This window comes from Ahaetulla prasina, chromosome 4, assembly GCF_028640845.1.
Source record: "Ahaetulla prasina isolate Xishuangbanna chromosome 4, ASM2864084v1, whole genome shotgun sequence".
NCBI classification, from domain to species: domain Eukaryota; kingdom Metazoa; phylum Chordata; class Lepidosauria; order Squamata; family Colubridae; genus Ahaetulla; species Ahaetulla prasina.
In genome coordinates, this window is record NC_080542.1 from 128,804,040 (window position 1) to 128,827,014 (window position 22,975).

At 41.2% G+C, this 22,975-nt stretch overlaps 1 protein-coding gene across 1 annotated transcript in view; it reads left to right on the top strand.

Annotated features, from left to right (window-relative positions):
* The window catches only part of CCDC7 (coiled-coil domain containing 7), a 250,176-nt gene that overhangs the window by 14,657 nt on the left and 212,544 nt on the right, over window positions 1–22,975 (top strand). Inside the window, exons 3-5 of the mRNA XM_058179731.1 lie at window positions 12,497–12,741; window positions 15,180–15,269; window positions 22,693–22,779. Coding sequence (XP_058035714.1) covers window positions 12,514–12,741; window positions 15,180–15,269; window positions 22,693–22,779 — 405 coding nt within the window. The 5' untranslated portion in view covers window positions 12,497–12,513. The remainder of the gene's footprint in view (window positions 1–12,496; window positions 12,742–15,179; window positions 15,270–22,692; window positions 22,780–22,975) is intronic.

The window sequence follows — 22,975 nt, forward strand, 5'->3', positions numbered from 1 at the left end:
TAATGAAGGGCCGGGATAGTTCAGGCTGTAAGGAGCCTGTTATTAGAACACAATAGCCTGCAATTACTGCAGGTTCGAGCCCGGCCCAAGGTTGACTCAGCCTTCCACCCTTTATAAGGTAGGTAAAATGAGGACCCAGATTGTTGGGGGGGCAATAAGTTGACTTTGTAAAAAAAATATACAAATAGAATGAGACTATTGCCTTATACATTGTAAGCCGCCCTGAGTCTTCGGAGAAGGGCGGGGTATAAATGTAAACAACAACAACAACAACAACAACATTAAGTCCAGGGTCAACACAGCCGTCTACCAGGAGATTTTGGAGCACTTCATGCTTCTGCAGATAAGCTTTATGGATGCTGACTTCATTTTCCAGCAGGACTTGGCACCTGCCCATACTACCAAAAGTACCAAAACCTGGTTCAATGCCCAAGGGATTACTGTGCTTGATTGGCCAGCAAACTCGCCTGACCTGAACCCCATAGAGAATCTATGGGGCATTGCCAAGAGAAAGATGAGAGACATGAGACCGAACAATGCAGAAGAGTTGAAGGCCGCTATTGAAACACCCCGGTCTTCCATAACACCTCAGCAGTGCCACAGGCTGATAGCATCCATGCCACGCCACATTGAGGCAGTAATTGATGCAAAAGGAGTCCAAACCAAGTACTGAGTACATATGCATACTTATATTTTTCAGAGGTCCAATATTGTTCTATGTACAATCCTTGTTTTATTGATTTCATGTAATATTCTAATTTTTTGAGATTGTGAATATGGTGTTTTCATGAGCTGTAAGACATAATCATCAAAATTATGACAAATCAAGGCTTGAACTATCTCACTTTGCATGTAATGAGTCTATCTCATATATTAGTTTCACCTTTTAAGTTGCATTACTGAAATAAATGAACTTTTGCACGATATTCTAAATTTTTGTGTTTCACCTGTATGATTAGACTAGAAACTAAAACATATAAAAACAGTTGCTAGAATTGGGTATGTCTAGGGCAATGTAAAATTCATGAAAGCAGTGTTCCAATTTCTAAGAGGTTGCCACAAAGAAGAGGGGGTCAACCTATTCTCCAAAGCACTTGAAGGCAGGAGAAGAAGCAATGGATAGAAGCTAATCAAGGAAAGAAGCAACCTAGAACTAAGGAGAAATTTCCTGACAGCTTGAACAATTAATCAGTGGAATGATTTGACTCCAGAAGTTTTGGGTGCTCCCAACACTGGAAGTTTTTGAAGACCACTTATCTGAAATGGAATAGGGTTTCCTGCCTGAGCAGGGAGTTGAACTGGACCTCCAAGATCCTTTCCAACTCTGTTGTTCTGTTATTTGAAAGTGGTAAATTGTTTTAGCAGTTATTATTGATTAATGTTTTGTGAATTGGAGTTGTTCATATTATAAATAATATTAGGAAGAAATACATAGTATCTGGCATGAGTATAGAACCTGAAGAAGCTGCTTTTTATTAAAGCAGCTTCTTCAGGTTTATAAGCAAGTCTAGATGAAAATATGCTACTTAAAATGGATGCATCTTAAAAGATTAGCATTTTTTCAGGTTTGCATGTAAACTTAGAAAAAAGAAATAGTGTTGCTCTCAAATGAGGTCAAGTCAGGTCTAAAACACTTCTTTCAAATCATTTTGAAATCATACATAAAAATAATATATTTAAAATTGATCATTAAGATTCATTCCTTCTAGCTTGTTTTTAAGATAATAATGCTGAAAATGAGTTGCATGAATTGTGAAAGCAGTTTATTTTTAAAATATTTCTTTTAAATATAATATAATAAGTGAAAAAAAGAAAAAAGTTTTATAATGAATGTAGTACAAGGAAAAACCCCCAAGATAAACCAGAAAATCACTAAAGGGTAGAGATAATATAAACAGAAATGGAGATAATGAAATAAAAGTATTACTTTAATTGATGTATTAACAGAAAGAACTTCTATTTTTCTAGGTAGTTTACTGATTATTTAGGACAGATATGAAATTATATTCTTGAACCTGTTTATTTAAAATTTCTGTTTTTTTTTTTTTTTTGGTGTAATGTCCAATTTTAAAAACAGTAGGAAGAACAATATAGAATTAGAACAATATAGAATTAAGAACAATATAGAATTAAGAACAATATAGTATTTGATTTTTAGGAGGTTTCAGATGTATGGCATATAACTTTAGGAAATTAGCAGGTGAGGTCAAACAGTTTGGAAATGCTACATTTTCCCAAGTGGTCCAGTCTTCTGTAAATTCTGTTGACCCTTATCTAGTGCCAATTTTGCTTGACTGTTAATAGGTTAGCATATTGTGTATAGATTACATGTAATAAACATTGTACTTTGAACTCAACTTCTGTTCCTGAATACTTTGCCTGCCAATCTGATCTAATCACCTAAATTTTCACTGACTACTGCAAAAACCACAGCATGATATAAGATCTACAAGCTGGAGCAGCAGCAAACAATTGAGAGATGGATACCCTCTACAGATGCCAAGATGGTTTGGAATCTAAAGTGCAAAAATTAGCAGCTAATATACAGCAGATGCTTCAACTGATGCAAAATTTAGCTCAACAATTTCCTGCATCCCCACCCCCACCCCCACCAGTGCCAGCTCTTGATCCACTGCTGGTAGCCAATGCGTGCTGCAGAGGACCCCTAGCTGTCTACCCGAGTAATTTGCAGGAGATTCAAATAAGATGAGAATATATCTTGCCCAATGTAAACTATTCATTGACACCAGACCAGTGAAGTTTCCAATGGATGTCCTTCATTCTCAGCACATTCAACAGCTTCAGTGTTGTGGCTCCAGCCCCCCCCCTGGCCTGGCCCCCTGCCAGAAAGTGACTCAGAGAGTGAGGGGGAAGGGCCGTCAGGGCTTCCCTCTGCAGGGCCGGCCTCTCTGGCTCAGCTCCAGGAGCTAGAGGCAGGCCAGGTGGAGGAGGTGATGAGGCCTCTGTCTCCTGTATCTCCCCCCGCCCAGGCAACGCTTCCAGACCCAGCTGTGGACAATCAGTCCTGGTTAGATCCCCGGTTTTGTAGACAAGAGAGGCGGGAACACAGAAGAAGGTGTGGAGCAGGCCTAGAAAGTGCTGAGTCACGGAGCCACACCCCACAGGGTATAAAAGCAGGAGGGGCTGCTCTACTACTTCATGACGGGCAAAACAAACTGACTGTAGAAAACTTGAGCTGAACTATTTGACTGAGCATTTGGCTTGGATTGCTGTTTGTTCCTGATTTCCTGATTGCTCCGGTAATGAGCTTCTGACACGCCGGCATCAAGGAAGATAAAGAAAACCTTGGCAGACGCTCGCTGGTTTGCTGCCAGAGCTGATAGTTGCTGCGGACTAAATTGCTGGCTAATTGAGTCAGTTCACGTGCCTCTCGGACTGAGGTGGGGGGACAGAACATTCAGCCTCCAAGCAGTTACTTCCCATGATTGAGCACAAGGCCCCATCATGGATAGCTATCAAAACTTCCTAGCATACTTTAGAAATAATTTGTGGATCCCATTAAAGAAGACACCATAATATGCATAATTCAAAGCTCCAACGAGGTAGACAGAGAGTAAGACTCTATATTGAAGAATTCAAATTGTTTGCAGCAGATTTGAATTGGAATGAGCTTTCCCTAATGATATAATTTAGACATGGTTTCAGTGACAGAGCTGAAAATGAACTCATCAGGCAATGAGTTCCCCCAAACACTGGATCAAGTCTATATAATCTGCATTATAATTGACTCACATTTAAAGAGATCAGGGTTTGCTCCAAGTGTCACAAGCTATCAGCTCCTCAGCTCCCATATCCAGTCTTCAATCCCTTTATACTGATTGAAGTTGATAAGGGGGACAGGAGTCTATGCAAATTGATGAAGCCAGAAAATTCCTAGCTGCAGAAAAATGACAGAAATGTAGACATTTACCATTCTGTTTCTACTATGGAGAATCGGGACGTGATCAAGGATTGCACTTCCAACCCTCCTAGGAGAGGAGATAGGTGTTCCAACCATAGTTCCAATGAGAGCCATTCTGAATGCAAATAACAGAACCAGAGAAATGACAACAGCCCGTACCTACAATCTCATTAGAATCAAAGAGGGACACAAACTTTCAATATCAGGTACAGCAAGTTGAATGCAATGGGAATGCACTCCCGTTGGTCAGGAGTGGGTATTTCCAGATTTATGAACCAAGTTTTTTTCTGATCTCATTGATAAATTTGTAGTTTGTTCTCTGAATGATATTCTGATCTGTTTTGTGGATATAAAGTCAAACTACTTACCCAATTGGAAATGAAATGAGTCAGATTTGCTTGGTCAAACACAATAATCAGCATTTAAAGAATTAAAGCAACTCTTCCTGTCAACCCCTATATCAGCAACTTGACCCATCAAAGTGATTTATTGTTCAAACAAATATTTCAGATTAGAAACCGGAGATGTTCTTATACAAGAAGATGTGGGAGGGGTAGAAATGCCTGTTACTCTGTGTTTTGTTCTCAAGAGCTTTCACTGCACGAGAATGGAATTATAACATTTTTAACATGGAACTCCTAGCAGTTAAATCCACACTCAAATAATGGAGACACTTTTCAAAATATTTTGCCATAGAGTGTAGTGCAGATCACAAGAATCTACACATCTTGCAACAACATCTTGCAACAACAGCTTAAGCAGCTATGGCATTCCAAAGAGGAAGCCTACAGAAAAGGTAATAAAATGCTGTACAATCAGGCCAGAAATGCACTAACAAAGGAGATAAGAGCAGCAAAAAGAAGCTACTCTGAAAAGCTAAAGAATCAGTTTTCAGCAAATGAACCAGCAAACATGTGGAAAACTCTTAAAAATATCACCGGCTATGGCAAACCTCCTTCCCAGGCTGAAGGTAATCAACAACTGGCAGATGACCTGAATGAGTTTTACTGCAGGTTTGAAAGGAAACTACAGCCACCTATCTCCACAACCCCCATCTCAGACACACCAACAACAGCCAAGCCTCCTAAAACTGACCCCATTTCATTGAGTTCACAACCCCTAGTGATCACAGAAAAGGAAGTGCAGGACCTATTTCACAGACAAAAGCCAGGAAAAGCTCCAGGCCCAGACAAGATAACTCCTTCTTGCTTAAAAGTCTGTGCTGACCAATTGGCCCCCATCTTCACCCATATTTTCAATAAATCACTAGAGATGTGTTATGTTCCTTCTTGCTTCAAACGCTCTACCATCATCCCAGTGCCGAAGAAGCCCACCATCAAGGAACTGAATAACTACAGACCAGTTGCTTTAACATCTGTAGTCATGAAAACCTTTGAAAGGCTAGTGCTTTCCTACCTGAAATCCATCACGGATCCGCTGTTAGACCCCTTGCAATTTGCATACCGAGCAAATAGATCAACAGATGATGCTGTTAATATGGCTCTGCACTACATCCTACAACATCTTGAGTCTCCAAAGACCTATGCAAGGGTCCTTTTTGTAGACTTTAGTTCAGCATTCAATACCATCATTCCAGACATTCTTCTAACTAAGCTAAACCAGCTACAGGTACCGGAACAGGCTTGTAAGTGGATCACAAGCTTCCTAACAAACAGGAAGCAGCAGGTGAAGCTAAGCAAGATCACATCAAATACCTGTACAATTAGCACAGGGGCCCCCCAAGGCTGTGTGCTCTCCCCACTTCTCTTCTCTCTGTATACCAATGACTGCATCTCCAATGATCCATCTGTTAAGCTACTGAAGTTTGCAGATGACACAACAGTGATTGATCTCATTCGAGACAATGACGAATCCGCATATAGACGAGAGGTCGAACGACTAGCCTTGTGGTGCAACCAAAACAATCTGGAACTGAACACACTCAAAACCGTAGAAATGGTGGTAGACTTTAGGAGAAACCCTTCCATACTTCCACCTCTCACAATACTTGACAACACAGTATCAACAGTAGAAACCTTCAAATTTCTGGGTTCTATCATATCGCAAGATCTCAAATGGACAGCTAACATCAAAAACATCATTAAAAAAGGACAACAAAGAATGTTCTTTCTGCGCCAACTCAGTAAGCTCAAAGTGCCCAAGGAGCTGCTGATCCAATTCTACAGAGGAATTATTGAGTCTGTCATTTGCACCTCTATAACTGTCTGGTTCGGTTCTGCAACTCAACAAGAAAAACACAGACTTCAGAGGATAATTAGAACTGCAGAAAAAATAATTGCTACCAACCTGCCTTCCATTGAGGACCTGTATACTGCACAAATCAAGAAGAGGGCCGTGAAAATATTTGCAGATCCCTCGCATCCTGGACATAAACTGTTTCAACTCCTAGCCTCAAAACGACGCTATAGAGCACTGCACACCAGAACAACTAGACACAAGAACAGTTTTTCCCCGAAGGCCATCACTCTGCTAAACAAATAATTCCCTCAACACTGTCAGACTATTTACTGAATCTGCACTACTATTAATCGTTTCATAGTTCCCATCACCAATCTCTTTCCACTTATGACTGTATGACTATAACTTGTTGCTGGCAATCCTTATGATTTATATTGATATATTGATCATCAATTGTGTTGTAAATGTTGTACCTTGATGAACGTATCTTTTCTTTTATGTACACTGAGAGCATATGCACCAAGACAAATTCCTTGTGTGTCCAATCACACTTGGCCAATAAAAAATTCTATTCTATTCTAACAAGACCAAACTGCTTTTACCCAGACAAATCCATTGGAGCTAATTCTTCTCATGCTTTGACTTTTACTTCAGTATGTCCTGGTTTCACAGCACTTGATTCCAAATGCTCTTTCTTACAAGCCACAATATTCTCAAGTTGAACATATTCTACCATAGTAGCACCAACAATATTGCAGCCTTCCCATTTCTGGATGCACCACATATTCTTTGGAGAGGTTGGGAGAAATTCAGTAACACCAGGACTTAATTTTCTTGGGTCGGATGGATGATCTCAAGACCTCACCCCATTCCTAAGAGATCTGTAAGGGGCGTGCATAAGAGCATCAGAGTGCCTACCATTCCTGTCCTTTCATATAATTATTACATACTTATGATTATATTTATGCTTATATATTGTATAGTTATTTCATGCTTATGCTTATATATACTGTTGTGACAAATAAAATAAATAAAAATAAAAATAAAATACTGTGTCCCTATTCAAGATGGAGGGAGGAGCCTAGAGGTACAAGGGCAGAATAGTAATTCCCCCTCTTTCAGGGAAGAAAGTTTGCATTTTTTCTATGACAACCAGAGACGGGTTATGGAGGAGTGTTCAATACTCTACATAGAATATTAAGAGATTTTTGTTGGTCTAAAATGGAAATGGACATCAAGGATATATGTGGCCTCTTGCTATACATGCAGGAGAGCCAAGTCCATCTATTAGAAGCTGATAGGACTTTTGCAATTCTCCTCACACACACAGTCTCTTTAGATTTCATTATTGATTTATTCCTGACACAAGGTTTCATAGCTGCATTGGTGGTGGTAGATCTTTTCTAACTCTGTCTCCATGCTCCAACAACTCCAGCCTGGTTCAGTAGCTGCTTCTGAAACAGGGGAGAAAGTTTTCATTGAGATAGTTTGTTTGTTTATTTGTTTGTTTGTTTGTTTGTTTATTTATTTATTTTGTCACACAGTATATATGAGCGTAAGCATGAAATAACTATACAGTATATAAGTATATATATAAGTATGAGTATGTAATAACTAAATTAATTGAATATAAAGAAAGGAAACAATAGGACAGGAACGGTAGGCACTCTTGTGCTCTTATGCATGCCCCTTATAGATCTCTTAGGAATGGGGTGAGGTCAATAGTAGACAGTTTTTTGTTGAAGATTTTGGGATTTTGGGAAGAGATCACAGAGTCAGGTAGTGTATTCCAGGTATTAACAACTCTGTTACTGAAGTCATATTTTCTGCAATCAAGATTGGAGCGGTTAACATAAAGCTTAAATCTATTGTGTGCTCGTGTATTGTTGCAATTGAAGCTGAAGTAGTCCTTGACAGGAAGTACATTGTAATAGATGATTCTATGAATTCAAGTCATGTCAGAAACGGTGTAGTTCTAAATTTTCTAAACCCAGGATTTCAAGTCTGGTGGCATAAGGTATTTTGTTGTATTCAGAGGAGTGGAGAACTCTTCTTGTAAAATATTTCTGGACACATTCAATTGTATTGATGTCAGAAATGTGGTATGGGTTCCAGACAGTCGAGCTGTATTCAAGAATTGGTCTAGCAAATGTTTTATATGGTCTGGTTAGTAGAGTAGTGTTTTTGGAGAAGAAGCTACGCAAGATTAGGTTTACAACTCTTAAAGCTTTTTTTGCGATGTAGTTACAGTGGGCTTTGGCACTTAGATCATTTGAAATGAAATCTCCAAGTTATTTAACAGGGTGTGGGTCATCTGTAAGGTAATGTCCATTAAGCTTGCACTTAGTGTTTGGGTTCTTTTTTCCAATATGTAAGACTGAACATTTGCTGGTAGAGATTTGGAGTTGCCAAGTTTTAGACCATTCAGATACAAAGTCAAGATCTTTTTGAAGGGTAGCTGTATTATTGGTGTATATGGTATTATCATCAGCAAACAGAACACAATTACTTGTTATTTGGTCACAGATCATTAATGTATAATATGAAGAGTGTTGGTCCAAGAACGCTGCCTTGGGGAACGCCACTTTTGACAGGAACAGGATTTGATAGAGCATTGCCAATTTTGACCACTTGTTGTCTGTTTGTCAGGAAAGTTGTTATCCAATTGTGGAGGGCTCCTGAGATACCGTAGGATTTTAGTTTTTGGAGAAGTTTATCATGTACTACTGAGTCGAAAGCTTTACAGAAGTCTATGTAGATTGCATCTATTGATTTGCTCTGATCAAGATTTGTAGTCCATATGTTTTTGCAGTGAAGAAATTGCAAATTACATGATAATTTTTTTCTGAAACCGAACTGTTTATTAGAGAGTAGGTTGTTCGTTTCTAGGTGGAGGGTAATGGATTGGTTGGATTCCATTACTTTGCAGGTGACACAGCATAGAGAGATTGGTCTGTAATTTTCAACTAGGCTGGGGTGGCTTTTTTTGAAGACAGGGATGACCATGGCTAGTGACCAAAATTTGGGTAGGGAACTGGTCGTGAAAGCTTTTTCAAAGATTATGCTTAGGGGTTCAGCTATATTAGTGGAGAGCTTTTTTAAGAAGTATGCACATAGTCCATCAGGTCCAATAGATAGGGATGGTTTCAGTTTCAACATTATCTTCTGTGAAATCTATATGTGTTAGGTCGTTGTACTCATTGTTGGTACGATCGGGGAATGTCTGGTATAAGCCATCGCTGTTAACAAAGACTGAGCCAAAGAATGTGTTAAAGAGGTTTGCTTTAACTGTTTCATCATTATATTCCTTGCTGTTAGATTCTTTTAGTGGTGGGATGGATCTCGAGTCTTTAAATTTGTTGTTCACAAAATTATAAAAAGCACGGTTGGAATTTGTGCACAGAAGGTCTTCTTCTTGCTTGATGTGATAATTGGTGCATTCAGTTTTTATTTGGTTGCATATATTTCTGTAGCGGTTTTTGAAATTTGCTACATAGCCCTTTTTGTTTCTTCTCCAGATGGATTTTTTTTTGGATTGCAGCTTTTTTATTGATATGGGTAATTTGTTTTTTCTGACTATAGTGGTCTTTTGTAGTGATGCAGGTTGAGAACAGATTTTGCCAGTCAAGAGATGAGAGGTCGTTGTTTATAAGGTCAGAGTTGGCTTTTTTGAAATTGTATTTTGGGATACCATTATTATGTAGATTTTTGTAAGGGGGTATATTGAGATAAAAGTCTATCATGTTGTGTTAGCGCTGTTGGAGAAAGGTTCTTTTATTAGTAGTCCATAAATTGTGTTAGCGCTGTTGCAAAAGATGAGGTCAAGACAGTTGTTGAGTCTTGTATTGTTAGTTACTAGTTGTTCAAGACCTAGATTTGTAACAGCATTGTACATGGTAGTATGGATGGGTTCATTTGAACATTTGTTTGTTATCCAGTTAATAAGAGGTAAGATTTAGGTCACCTAGGAAGATGAGGGGATAAGGGCAAGATGTGGCTCATGTTAGTAGTGTGGTTAACATGTTCGCATGTGCGATATCTTAGTCAGGGGCTCTGTAGCATAGCAGGAAGCGAAGTGTGATGTTATAGGACAGTTCACATACAATAGTTTCAGGAAGAGCGAGTTTATGTACAACTTCAATATTTTTTATATTTAACGACTTTTTGTAATAGATAGCTACTCCACCTCCTCTGCCGTTTTCACGATCTGATCGAAAAACATGATACTCTTTCTCTGAGATACTGGAATCAGGGAAGGATGAGTTCAGCCATGTTTCACATACAAATATAATGTCAAAGGTACCAATATTTAATAAGAGTAGAAATTCAGGTAATTTGTTTATAATACTTCTTGCATCTATCAATTTACATTTAAGATTTGTAGTGTTTGGTGTAGAGGAAATAAGAAGCGTGCATTTCTAGTTTTGGATGGCGACAGCTGGTTGGAGGACCAATGGTTGGAGGTTGGGTTGTTCAACTTCAGTTGGTTGAGGGTTTAGTGCAACAGGTTGGTAGTTCTGTATGATGGGTGGTTGGAGGTTTGTTGGTTGAACGACAGTTTGTTGAAGGTTCTGTATCTCAAATGGTTGGAAGTTTTGTATGTAACTTGGTTGAATGTTTTGAGTAATGGGAGGTTTGATATTCTGATTAATGTGGGGTTGGATACTTGCTAATTGATTGTAGGTTTTATGTTTTATGCAGTCTGCACGGTAGTCAATGTAGAGGTTGGTTTCACCTTCATTTAGTCATCGTTTGAGTTCTGTACGAAGTTCACGGAATGGATCCTCTGTAGATATGATAGGTCAAACCTTCCTCTTAGTTTGTTGAGGCTGGAGTTGTTTCTGGCAATTGAGTTTATAGTGTGGATAAATTTGTGTTTGCTGGTCTCATTTATGCAGATGACTCTACAGAATTTAGATGCCACTGAGCCATCACTGTTTATGTATTCAGGTCCATCTCTGGAGACTTGTGTTATTTCATCAGGGGAGAAGGTGGATGACTTGTAGTTTGTAATGATGTTTCGAATTTTAGTAATATCAGGTTCATTGGTATTACCTAATCCAAATAATATAGCATTTTGACGTTTTTGTTCTCTTTCAATGGTATCTTTAATTAAAATGGCTACGTTGTTAGGTTGATTGGCATATATTTGTGGTTTAGGTTGTGGATTAGGCAGTGTTTGTTGGATTGGGAAAAGATTTTGATCTGTTGAGTTACCATTATTTTGTACTGTAAAAATTCTTTTTTCAAGATTTATGAGACGTGGTTCTAAGCATGCTAGTATATTTTTTTCTAGGCTTGTATGAGTTTCACTGACTCTTTATGAAGTTCCCATGAGAGCACAGACTTCCAAAAGATTATACAGGAAAGAGAAAGAGAGAGCAACTTTGAAGAGCCTATGGAGGAGGGATGGGGCCATGTTGGAGGGTGGAGTGATGTAGGAGATGAGCAGTCTTAATTTGAGAGTGGGATTAGCCTTGTCATTAGTTTGGAATTGCTACGTTCCCACAAGAGATCCAAGTCCAGTCCCCCATGAATTCTATTAACCCTTGTGTAGAGCCAATTTGGCTTGATTGTTAGTAGATCAGATTCTTGTATATAGTTTGCGTGTACTAAACTTTTACTGCTTTGACCTCAACTCCTGTTATTGGTTACTTGTGCCTGTCAATGACCTTTATTTAGTAATTGATAAATTATTAGAATTTGAACTATACATGGCTGCTTTTATGCCCTTTTTTGATCCTACTGTTAAGATTTTGTATATATGGAAACTTTTCTTTGGAGAGCGCTAATTTGATATATTCAATGTAATGTGAAACTTATTTATATTCTACTTTTATTTAATTACAGAAAAAATACTTTGGCAGCATTTAAAAGTTGCTGCATGTGTATGGGTATATACATGTATGTATTTGGTGGTAGGGTTACATTTCTGTATTCTGCTCATCTAGTTTAAATAGGAAAACTATTAGTGCCTGCTGTAATGAGAGGTTTAGTTTTTAGCTGGCTTTTCATGATTATAGCTGTGAGGGAATGACTGGTCCAAGGTTATTAGTTGTATTCCATGCCTAAGAGATAATTAGAACTTGATTTTCCCCACTCCTAGTCCTGCACCCTATTACAGTACAGGCTTTCTAGGAGTTAAATTAATATAACCACTATATTAAATAGATTCTAAAGGGTTGTTCATACAGCTTGAAAACTGAAAACAAAGACATTGGAAGATATGGTATGCTAAAGGTAGGCTAGGTTAAACTTCTTGGAATGCAAAAAAATTATTGGGATAGTTTTGAAGATGAAAAATATAATGATTTATTATGTATTAAAATGTTTTCAAAGTTTGGAATGAAATATTTATTATTTGTTTTTGAAAAGATTATATAACCAACACAATGAATGCAACAAAACAATTAAAACAGAAAACAATTGACAACTCATTTCCGGGAACAAGGAAGAAAGGAGGAAAGCATGGCAGATATGAAGCTAACCCAATGGTTTTAATGCCTGCAGCTCCCAAAGAAACCATTACACAGTATTCTCTGAGTCTTACCTCAGGAAACAAAGATAGAATGTTTGATGAAATGGATATGCTTAGGAATATTACAACACATCTAAATGAGGTAAGTTAATCATTAACATCGTTTATTATTCAATTTCCTCCCCTTGTTTGTATGTAATTGAATCAAGGCAATGAATGTACCTAATACTATAGCAACTTACTTTACTCACAAATACAACTCTGCAAATAGCTATCCTTTTTGAAAATTAATGTACTTTTTCAAGAAACCTAAAGGAATTAAATATCGGAGAAGCATGTATTTAGATAAATGTGTTATTCAGGATAGCTAAACAAAAGATTATGATTTTAAGGAGGCTCCATTTGTGCAGTTTGTGAAGCCTCCTTAAAAATCAGGAAAAACATTTGCCCTTTAGTCTCATGACAAATACTACTTGCTAGGAGAAGAGCATGAGGTTGCCATGAAGCCGGTTGAAGCTGAGCCTCATATAGCATTGGCCAAACTCCTCTGCAAAAAATGTAAAGGTAAATTGGATGCTGCTGGGCCCTGGAATTGAGTGAATAGTGGGCTGAATCCTGCAAGTTCTTTGGGTGGCTGGATTTGAAGTAAGCCGCAACCTACAGGCTGTAATTGCTCCCATGTGTCAGCCACTTCTGCTGACCAGATTTAGACTCCATTGCCTGGCTGAATAGTGAGCTTGGGAGCAGGACAAGGCTTAGAGAATCCTGAGGGACAGAGGAAGCCTTGGGGAGGCTCTTGGATTGCCAGATGTGAAATAAGCCTTGGCCTATAGGCTGTAACTGCCTTTCATGTGCTGGTTGTTTCTGTTGACTGGGTTCAGGCACAGGCCTATGGAACCCTGAGGGCCAGGAAGCAGAGCACTGAGTGCTCCAGAGATGAGGAAGCCTTGGGAGGCCCAGAAAGGCTTGCAGGAGTGTGGTAGGGTCTGGGCATGTGGTAGGCCTCCAAGGGCCTCCTCCACCCCCGTGGCACCCCATGTTCCACCTAATGCCCCACACATTGGTTTAATGATTACTTTGGGGAGAGCAGAGATAGGGGGTTGTTATATGAAATGCTTCACTTAACAGCATCGTGACATGTGACTGTAATGGGCAGGTTCCATTATGGTCATAAGTTGAGGACTACCTGTATATTTAAAAAGATCCCGTTGTAGAAGATGCATGTATTTACATAATAAAGATCAGTGTATGCTTTGGTTTGATTAATGGATTTTTCTCTTCAAATGAACAATGGTATTGCCAGAGAATATGACTTTAACAATTAAAAGAATTTGCCAGACTTATTTAATACAAATATTCTTTTTGGTGAATCTTCATTTTCTTGCTGAAATCCAACAACTATCCTTGCAGATTGAGAGTTATTATTTATTACTTTTAAATTTATTTGCTACCTACCTCACAATGGGGCTATTCTAGGTGGTTTACAACAATAAAAGGAAGAAATGAAAAGAGTGTAAACAGAAATAAAATAACAGAATAATAAAGTAAACAATAAAAAATAAAATTGAAGAGAATGTTTGAACAATGTAGCTTATGATTACTATTTTGAAAAGTCATCTTTGGGTTCTAATCGAGAATGCAGCAAATAATTGGAAAGTAAATCATATAATACTTGACTAATGGCAGTTACTTAGTTTAATGTACATTTTTCAGACTGTTTTACCTCTCTAATGTAAAGGAAGATCACAGCAGATGACACTATGTAGCTGGTCTGGAAAAAAACGTTTGGTTAAATGGATGTGAATTCTTTGAAATCCCATAGTCGTAACTCAGGGATGTCAAACTCTTGTTGTCACGGCAGCATCATGTGATGTATTGGGACTTTCCCCCCCTTAACTAAACTGGGCATGAGCATGGCCAATGTGTGATGCATCTGGTCTGCGGGCAGGGAGTTTGACACCCCTGTTGTAAGTGAACTGAGTAATTAAAAAAGGATTACAAAAAAAAGAAGAAGAAGAAGAAGAAGAAGCTTGATTATTTGAGGAACTAACTCATCCAGTGACATCTAACTATCCCATATAGGCCAGCAGAAAAGTCTTTTTGTAGGTCCCATCTACAGAGTGTTTTCTCAAAAAGAGGGTAATTGTACTGTTTGTGAATGATAGTGATCTCCTGATGACTAAATTAACATGGTGGTATTTTAATGTTTTGTTTATGTGGTGGTTTCATTCTGATTTTTTGGTATTGTTTATGTTTTAATTGTAAGCTACCCAGAGTCACAAATGTAAGATTTGTTAATTAAATTAAATAAAGTAAATGCTAAGCACCCTTGGATCATTGTCAGGTAAACCTGATATTTTGTCATCAGTGATCAACCTTGACTTGAGGCAGTCTTTTCTTTTATAATGTTATAAGTTCTGAAAACTGCAGGTTGTTGAACACAAATGCATAAAAGTTACTAAAACTAAAGGAAAAAAGAAGTCTATCTTAGATAAGACTTAATGATCTAGGTTTCTAACATTAGGAAAATAAGAAACAATGCCAATGAGAGATTAGAACATTATTTGGATTTTTTTGCAGATTGTACATACAATGGAAGGTGTCTATATAAAGGAAGGTGAAGTTAAAGAAAGTAAAGAAGAGGAGGAGGAGGAGGAAGAAGAACTACCTGTAAATAACATTACATGCTATTTAAATAGGCCTACAATGAGTGATGTTGGTTTTAGATTAAACACATTTTAATGAGCAGAAGGAAAAGATGTAATATAGGTAGTTCTTGTTTAACTATCACAATTGAGACTAGTAACTTGGTCATTAAGTGAAATGGATGCTAAGTGAAACCCCATTTTGGCTTATAATGTTATTTGATCTTTCCTTTGTTATATTGCAAAGGTTGTAAGTTAGAGGATTGGTGGCAAAAATTTTTCATCACTATTGAATGTTCACTATTAAATTGTCAGTTAGTAAATGAGGACCAGTAATAGTTTGTTCTGAATTATTACGTTGTGAAATGCATAACTACTAGTAATGTTAGATTCCTTGACTTTGACCATCTAAATTCTGGGCTCTATTGTGTTCATATTGTACTCAAATTGCCAACATATGCTGGATCATGGAGAAAGCTAGGGAGTTCCAGAAAAACATCTACTTCTGCTTCATTGACTATGCTAAAGCCTTGATTGTGTGGATCACAACAAATTGTGGCAAGTTCTTAAAGAGATGGGAGTACCAGACCATCTTATTTGTCTCTTGAAAAACCTATATGCGGGTCAAGAAGCAACAGTGAGAAGTGGACACAGAACCACTGATTGGTTCAAAATTGTGAAAAGAGTCCAGCAAGGCTGTATACTGTCACCCTGCCTATTTAACTTATATGCAGAGCACATCATGAGAAAGGTGGGGCTAGATGAATCAAAAGTTAGAATTAAGATTGCCGGGAGAAATATCAACAACCTCAGATATGCAGATGATATCACTTTAATGACAGAAAGCGAAGAGGAAATAAAGAGCCTCTTGATATGGATGAAGAAGGAGAGTGCAAAAGTTGGCTTAAAACTCAACATTAAGAAAACTAAGATCATGGCATCCAGTCCTCTCAATTCCTGGCAAATAGACGGGGAAGAAATGGAGGTAGTGACAGATTTTATTTTCCTGGGCTCCAAGATCACTGCAGATGGGGACTACAGTAAAGAAATTAAAAGATGCTTGCTCCTGGGGAGGAAAGCTATGGCAAATCTAGACAATTTACTAAAAAGCAGAGACATCACCCTACCAACAAAAGTGTGTATAGCGAAGGCTATGGTTTTCCCAGTTGCAATGTATGGCTGTGAAAGTTGGACCATAAGAAAGGCTGAGCGCCAAAGAATTGAGGCCTTTGAACTCTGGTGCTATAGAAGACTCCTGTGAGTCCCTTGGACTGTAAGGAGATCAAACCAGTCAGTGATAGGGGAGATCAGCCCTGACTGCTCTTTAAAAGGCCAGATCCTGAAAATGAAACTCAAATACTTTGGCTACCTAATGAAAAGGAAGGACTCACTAAAGAAGAGCCTAATGCTGGGAAAGATTGAGGGCAAAAGAAGAAGGGGACGACAGAGAACGAGGTGGCTTGATGGAGTCACTGAAGCAGTAGGCATGAGTTTAAATGGACTCCAGAGAATGGTAGGGGACAGGAAGGCCTGGAGGAATGTTGTCCATGGGGTTGCGATGGGTCGGACACAACTTTGCAACTAACAACAACAAGAACAACAAATTGTGTTCGTAAGTTGGAAACTACTTGTACAGCCATATGCTTTATGTGAGGGTATACTTGAAGACCATAAGACAGCTTAATAAAAAGCAGAGACATCATCCTACCAACAAAAGTGTGTATAGCGAAGGCTATGGTTTTCCCAGTTGCAATGTATGGCTGTGAAAGTTGGACCATAAGAAAGGCGCCAAAGAATTGAGGCCTTTGAACTCTGGTGCTGGAGAAGACTCCTGCGAGTCCCTTGGACTGCAAGGCGAACAAACAATCAGTTCTAGAGGAGATCAACCCTGACTGCTTTTTAGAAGGCCAGATCCTGAAGATGAAACTGAAATACTTTGGCCACGTAATGAGAAAGAAGGACTCACTGGAGAAGAGCCTAATGCTGGGAAAGATTGAGGGCAAAAGAAGAAGGGGACGACAGAGAACGAGGTGACTCGATGGAGTCACTGAAGCAGTAGGCATGAGTTTAAATGGACTCCAGAGGATGGTAGGGGACAGGAAGGCCTGGAGGAGTGTTGTCCATGGGGTCGCGATGGGTCGGACACGACTTCGCAACTAACAACAACAACAAATTCTTGAAGACAATTCAAAAGCTATAACTGGCGTATAATACAGCAATCAGTTTTCTGACTGGTTTAGCAATATAATACTTGTTCTACAGGAACTGTATATGTTACCAGTAGAACTCTATTTCAAGCTTCAAGTGAGTGCTTATAAAACCTCTTAGATTGGATCCCTATTATCAGCAGGATTGTTTTCTTCATCTCTTGCATGCGCAAGATAGCGCTGCGCTGAAGATTTACCTCCGGCGATCGAGCGGCTCTCTGAGGATGGCGACGCCTGGGCTGCCTGCCTAGCTGCCTGCCTCTCCCAGTCCAGCGTATCATCTTTCTGGCAGCCGTGGGAGAGGTCTTCGGACCTTTTTACACCTGCGGTTGCTGAGAACGAGGCTGGGAAGGCGAGCGGTGGATTGCGGCGGCCATGTTTTCAGGCTCAGAGGTGGGGCGATGAGTCAGCTTTTCTTGGTCGGTTTTTTTTTGGCCGGTTTTTGGCCGATTTTCTCAGCCTGGTCTTCGGTTTGCTTCTTAACTGTGATGTTTGGGTTCCCTGCTACGATTTGGGACAATTTGGGACGATCTGGACTATAGCGGAGATATCCTACTTGATTCATCTGCCACTATGTTTTGGCTTTTCCGGCTTTTTTCCTGCTGCCAGTTTACGAACATGGCCTCCTTCACATCCTCCGGCCTCTCAGAGAGGCTCAGCCCTTTGGATAGGCCTGGCCTCTTGGAGGGAGAGGTTCGGAGAGATCTGGCTCCCGAAATGGTTGGATTTACTAGGGGGGTGATAGAGATGGAGGTGACCCCCTGGACGGTATCTTCTGGCCATTTTTGGAGGCAGATGTTGGAGGACTGCGGGGAGGCAACGGAGGTACTCCCGATCTGTCCCCGTTTAACAATCCCGTGACTGTTGCAGTACCATCTATGCCTCTCCCCAGCCTTTTGGGATCTTTATGGCTGTTGCTGGTCCTGCTTGGACTATTTGGGAGTTGGTAGGAGACTTGCTTGGGGACAGAGGAGGACATATGTCACGACCGAAGCACCCCCACCCCTTGTTCCATGATGTTTGGACGAGGCTTGGATAGATTACCATCTAGACTGTCCTTTTTGTTTTCCATTCGATGCCCGTCCTCATTTTGGATTACCATCATATTTTAACATTTCTGCCATTCGGAGATGGAGCCTTTTTATCGCCAATTTTTATCTGTTTATCTTCAGTCGTTATGCGCTATTTGTATTGTGAACTCTTGCGCCTGCGAGGTGCCCCCGCCTCGCAGGAATGGCCCACTTCGTTACCAAGGGCCGGCCTCAATGACGGGTCTTGGGACCCACAGAGGTGGCATGCGTTGAGAAAGAGCCTTTGGGGATTTTTAGAGAGGGAATTTTTAAGGGAAGGGAGGGTTAGGGCGGGTGTTGGGGGGAACCCGTCGGTGGGGCGCCAGTTCCTGCATGTGCTCGCGGCAGTTATTTAATAGGTTCGAAGGTTATGGGGGGGGGATTCTGTTCTTTTTAGTGAGGGTGGTCCTATTTGTACAGTAAGTGGGAGGGGCAGATATGGCGGAAGTGAGGGCTCGTATCGTTCTCTGGGGGCGCGTGCTCGATGTTTGAAGGCGATCACATGCCCCGATCCCTCAGACTTTTCCCGTTCCCCGGATGGTCAAGACCCTCAGAGCCTGGGCCTCCAGTTGATGCTGTGCAACGCACAGTCCATGGCCAATAAGGCCCCCCTAATTTGTGATCTTATTCAGGGGGGTGCAGCGGACCTTATGGGCGTTACGGAGACCTGGTTGGGCACAGAGGGGGGCGTGCCCCTTGTTGAAATGTGCCCACCGGGTTTCCGAGCATTTCATCAACCGAGGGCCCAAGGTAGGGGTGGGGGGGTGGCGGTTGTTATTAAAGAAAGTCTAGAACTGAGGGAGACCACTGTGCCTCAGATTGCCGGCTGTGAATCCCTCTTTGTGAGGTGGGGTCATAGGTGTCAGATGGGCTTGCTGATCACGTACCTGGCTCCTTGCTGCGTGGCAGCAGCCCTGCCCGAGCTCCTGGAGATGCTTGCTGGAGTGGCAGTTGAAACCCCCAGACTTATGGTCATGGGGGACTTTAACTTGCCATCGGCCGGCACGTCATCGACAGTAGCTCGGGAGTTCATGGCTTCCATGACGGCCTTGGATCTGACTCAAGTAGTTGATGGCCCTACTCACATAGGGGGAGGCATGCTGGATCTGATTTTTATCTCTGGACAGTGGTTGAAGGATCTGGACTTGAGAGATTTAGTCACTGAACCTTTGTCATGGTCAGATCACTCTCTCCTTCGTCTAGACTTTCAGACCGCCGCTCAACACCGCAGGGAGACGGAACCAACACGATGGTTCCGTCCCATGCGCCTGATGGACCCGGAGAGGTTCCAGACAGAGCTTGGGCCGTTTCCTGAGGGTCTGGCTTACGGCTCGGCTGAAGAACTAGTCGCGGCTTGGGAACTTGCCGCGGCTGGGGCTCTAGACCGTGTCATGCCTTTGCGGCCTCTGACTCGGCGCAGGTCTCAATCAGCCCCTTGGTTCTCCGAGGGGCTGAGGGAGATGAAACACCGGAGAAGACGCCTAGAGAGTTCCTGGAGGTCCAGTCGTTCCGAGGCTGATCGGACACTAGTTAGGTGATATAATAGGACCTACCTAGTGGCACTGAGGGAAGCGAGACGTTGCTACGTCTCCTCCCTCATTGCGTCGGCAGATAACCGCCCGGCCGCCCTGTTTCGGGTGACTCGCTCTCTCCTTCAACAGGGGGAGCGGGATGACCCGTTGCAGGGACGTGCCGAGGAGTTTAGTGGTTATCTATACAACAAAATCGTTCAGCTTCGGGAGGGCTTGGATCAAAATTGGGTGATCCAGGTGAGAGGTCAGAGAGCTGTCTTGTTGAGACTGTTTGGGATGAGTTTGACCCTGTGGTTCCCGAGGACATGGACAGGTTATTGGGGAGGCTGAATGCCACCACATGTTTACTGGACCCGTGCCCCTCCTGGTTGGTGCTGGCCACACAGGAGGTGACACGAGGCTGGCTCCAGGGGATTACGAATGCTTTTTGCTGGAGGGGGTCTTCCCTGCCGCCTTGAAAGAGGCGGTGGTGAGACCTCTCCTCAAGAAGCCTTCCCTGGACCCAGCTGTTTTAGGTAATTATCGTCCGGTCTCCAACTTTCGCTTTGTGGCGAAGGTTGTAGAGAGTGTGGTGGCACGTCAGTTACCCCAGTACCTGGATGAAACTGTCTATCTAGTCCCGTTCCAGTCCGGCTTTCGGCCCAGATACAGCACGGAGACGGCTTTGGTCGCGTTGGTTGATGATCTCTGGAGGGCCAGGGATAGAGGTTGTTCCTCTGCCTTGGTCCTATTAGACCTCTCAGCGGCTTTTGATACCATCGACCATGGTATCCTGCTGCACCGGTTGGAGGGATTGGGAGTGGGAGGCACCGTTTGTCGGTGGTTCTCCTCCTACCTCTCTGACCGGTCGCAGACGGTGTTGACGGGAGGGCAGAGGTCGACCCCGAAGCACCTCACTTGTGGGGTGCCGTAGGGGTCGATTCTCTCGCCTCTCCTGTTCAACATCTATATGATGCCGCTGGGTGAGATCATCAGTGGTTTTGGTGTGAGTTACCAACTGTACGCTGATGATACTCAGCTGTACTTTTCCACACCGGGCCACCCCAACAAAGCTGTCGGAAGTGCTGTCCCGGTGCCTGGAGGCCGTATGGGTCTGGATGGGGAGAAACAGGCTCAAGCTCAATCCCTCCAAGACAGAGTGGCTGTGGATGCCGGCACCCCGATACAGTCAGCTGCAACTGCGGCTGACTGTTGGGGGCAAGTCATTGGCCCCAGTGGAAAGGGTGCGCAACTTGGGTGTTCTGGATGGACGGCTGTCTTTTGAAGACCATTTGACGGCTGTCTCCAGGAGAGCCTTTTACCAGGTTCGCCTGGTTCGCCAGTTGCGCCCCTTCTTGGACCGGGATGCCCTATGCATGGTCACTCATGCTCTCGTGATGTCTCGCCTGGATTACTGCAATGCTCTCTACATGGGGCTTCCCTTGATGAGCACCCGGAGGCTCCAGTTAGTCCAGAATGCGGCTGCGCGGGTGATAGAGGGAGCCCCTCGTGGCTCCTATGTGACACCACTCCTGCGCAGACTGCACTGGCTGCCTGTGGCCTTCCAGGTGCGCTTCAGGGTTTTGGTAACCATCTTCAAAGCGCTCCATGGCTTAGGGCCGGGCTATTTACGGGACCGTCTACTGCCACCGATTGCCTCCCACCGACCCGTGCGCTCTCACAGGGAGGGACTCCTTAGGGTGCACTGTATCGGCAGTGCCGACTGGCGACACCCAGGGGAAGGGCCTTCTCTGTGGGGGCTCCCACCCTCTGGAATGAACTTCCCCCAGGACTCCGCCAACTTCCTGACCTTCGAACCTTCCGCCGCGAGCTTAAAACACATCTATTTATCTGTGCAGGACTGGACTAGAATTTTAATTTTAAATTTAATTTTAATGGGGTTTATATCATTTTAATTGTAATTTTAAATTTTGGCCTATTTAAATAAGTTTTTTAATTTAGTGTTTTACCTTGTATTATATTTGTATTTTTTACTGGCCTGTAAACCGGCCTGAGTCCTCTGGGAGATAGGGCGGTATAAAAATTTGAATAAATAAATAAATAAATAAATGTAGAATCTACCTAATTACATGTGCTAAGTGAGATGATTCTTTACTAGCTGCCTAAAAAAAAAAAGTCAGGTTGTCTGGAGTCTAGAAATTAAACTCATCAGCCCCTATGAAGCTATTTCCCCCTAAGTTTAATAATGTCTTTACTTTGATGATGTTTCAGAAAGTGATGAAAATAGTTTTTATTAAGGGGCATTTTATGATGGCAGCTTTGCTTTTATTTATAGTTTTTATATATTCTGTTTATTATGTGGCTTTATGAATAGATTTTTGATTTTATTATTGTTTTGTCTGTTGTAAAGCCCCTAGAATCAAAGGAATATATAACAGATAAATTTTAGTAAATGAATAGTGTGCCAGTTTGTTCACTAGAATCTACCATTTCAGGTTACATAGGGTAGTATCCTAGCTAATATTTTCATTCTTGATCTATATAAGTAAAGGCTGTCGTTACTTCATTTAAATTATAAAACTTATACATTTATTTTAAAAATAAGAATTGTAATATTATTATTACAAATCTCAGAAATAGTTTTCCGTAGCAATATTTCTAAAATAAAGATACTGTATATATATTTTTCTCATTGGAAGGAAGATTATGAAGATATGACTTCTTTCCTGATATGTTGTTCACAACTTAGGACACAATTGGAAAATGCACTTCGTGAAGAAAAGCAGGTATGTATAATGTTTATTGTACTGCATAAGTGTAAGATTTTATTTACTGTTAATTGTCATGTTTTGTTATACTTGAAAAAATTCAGCTATAGTGTAAATTACCTTTTCTTTGGAAATTTAGAAGATGTGGAAAGACACTTCTCTGCCTTTGAAGGCCTAGCTGCATAAAAATGCAACTATATCAAGGACAATTTCA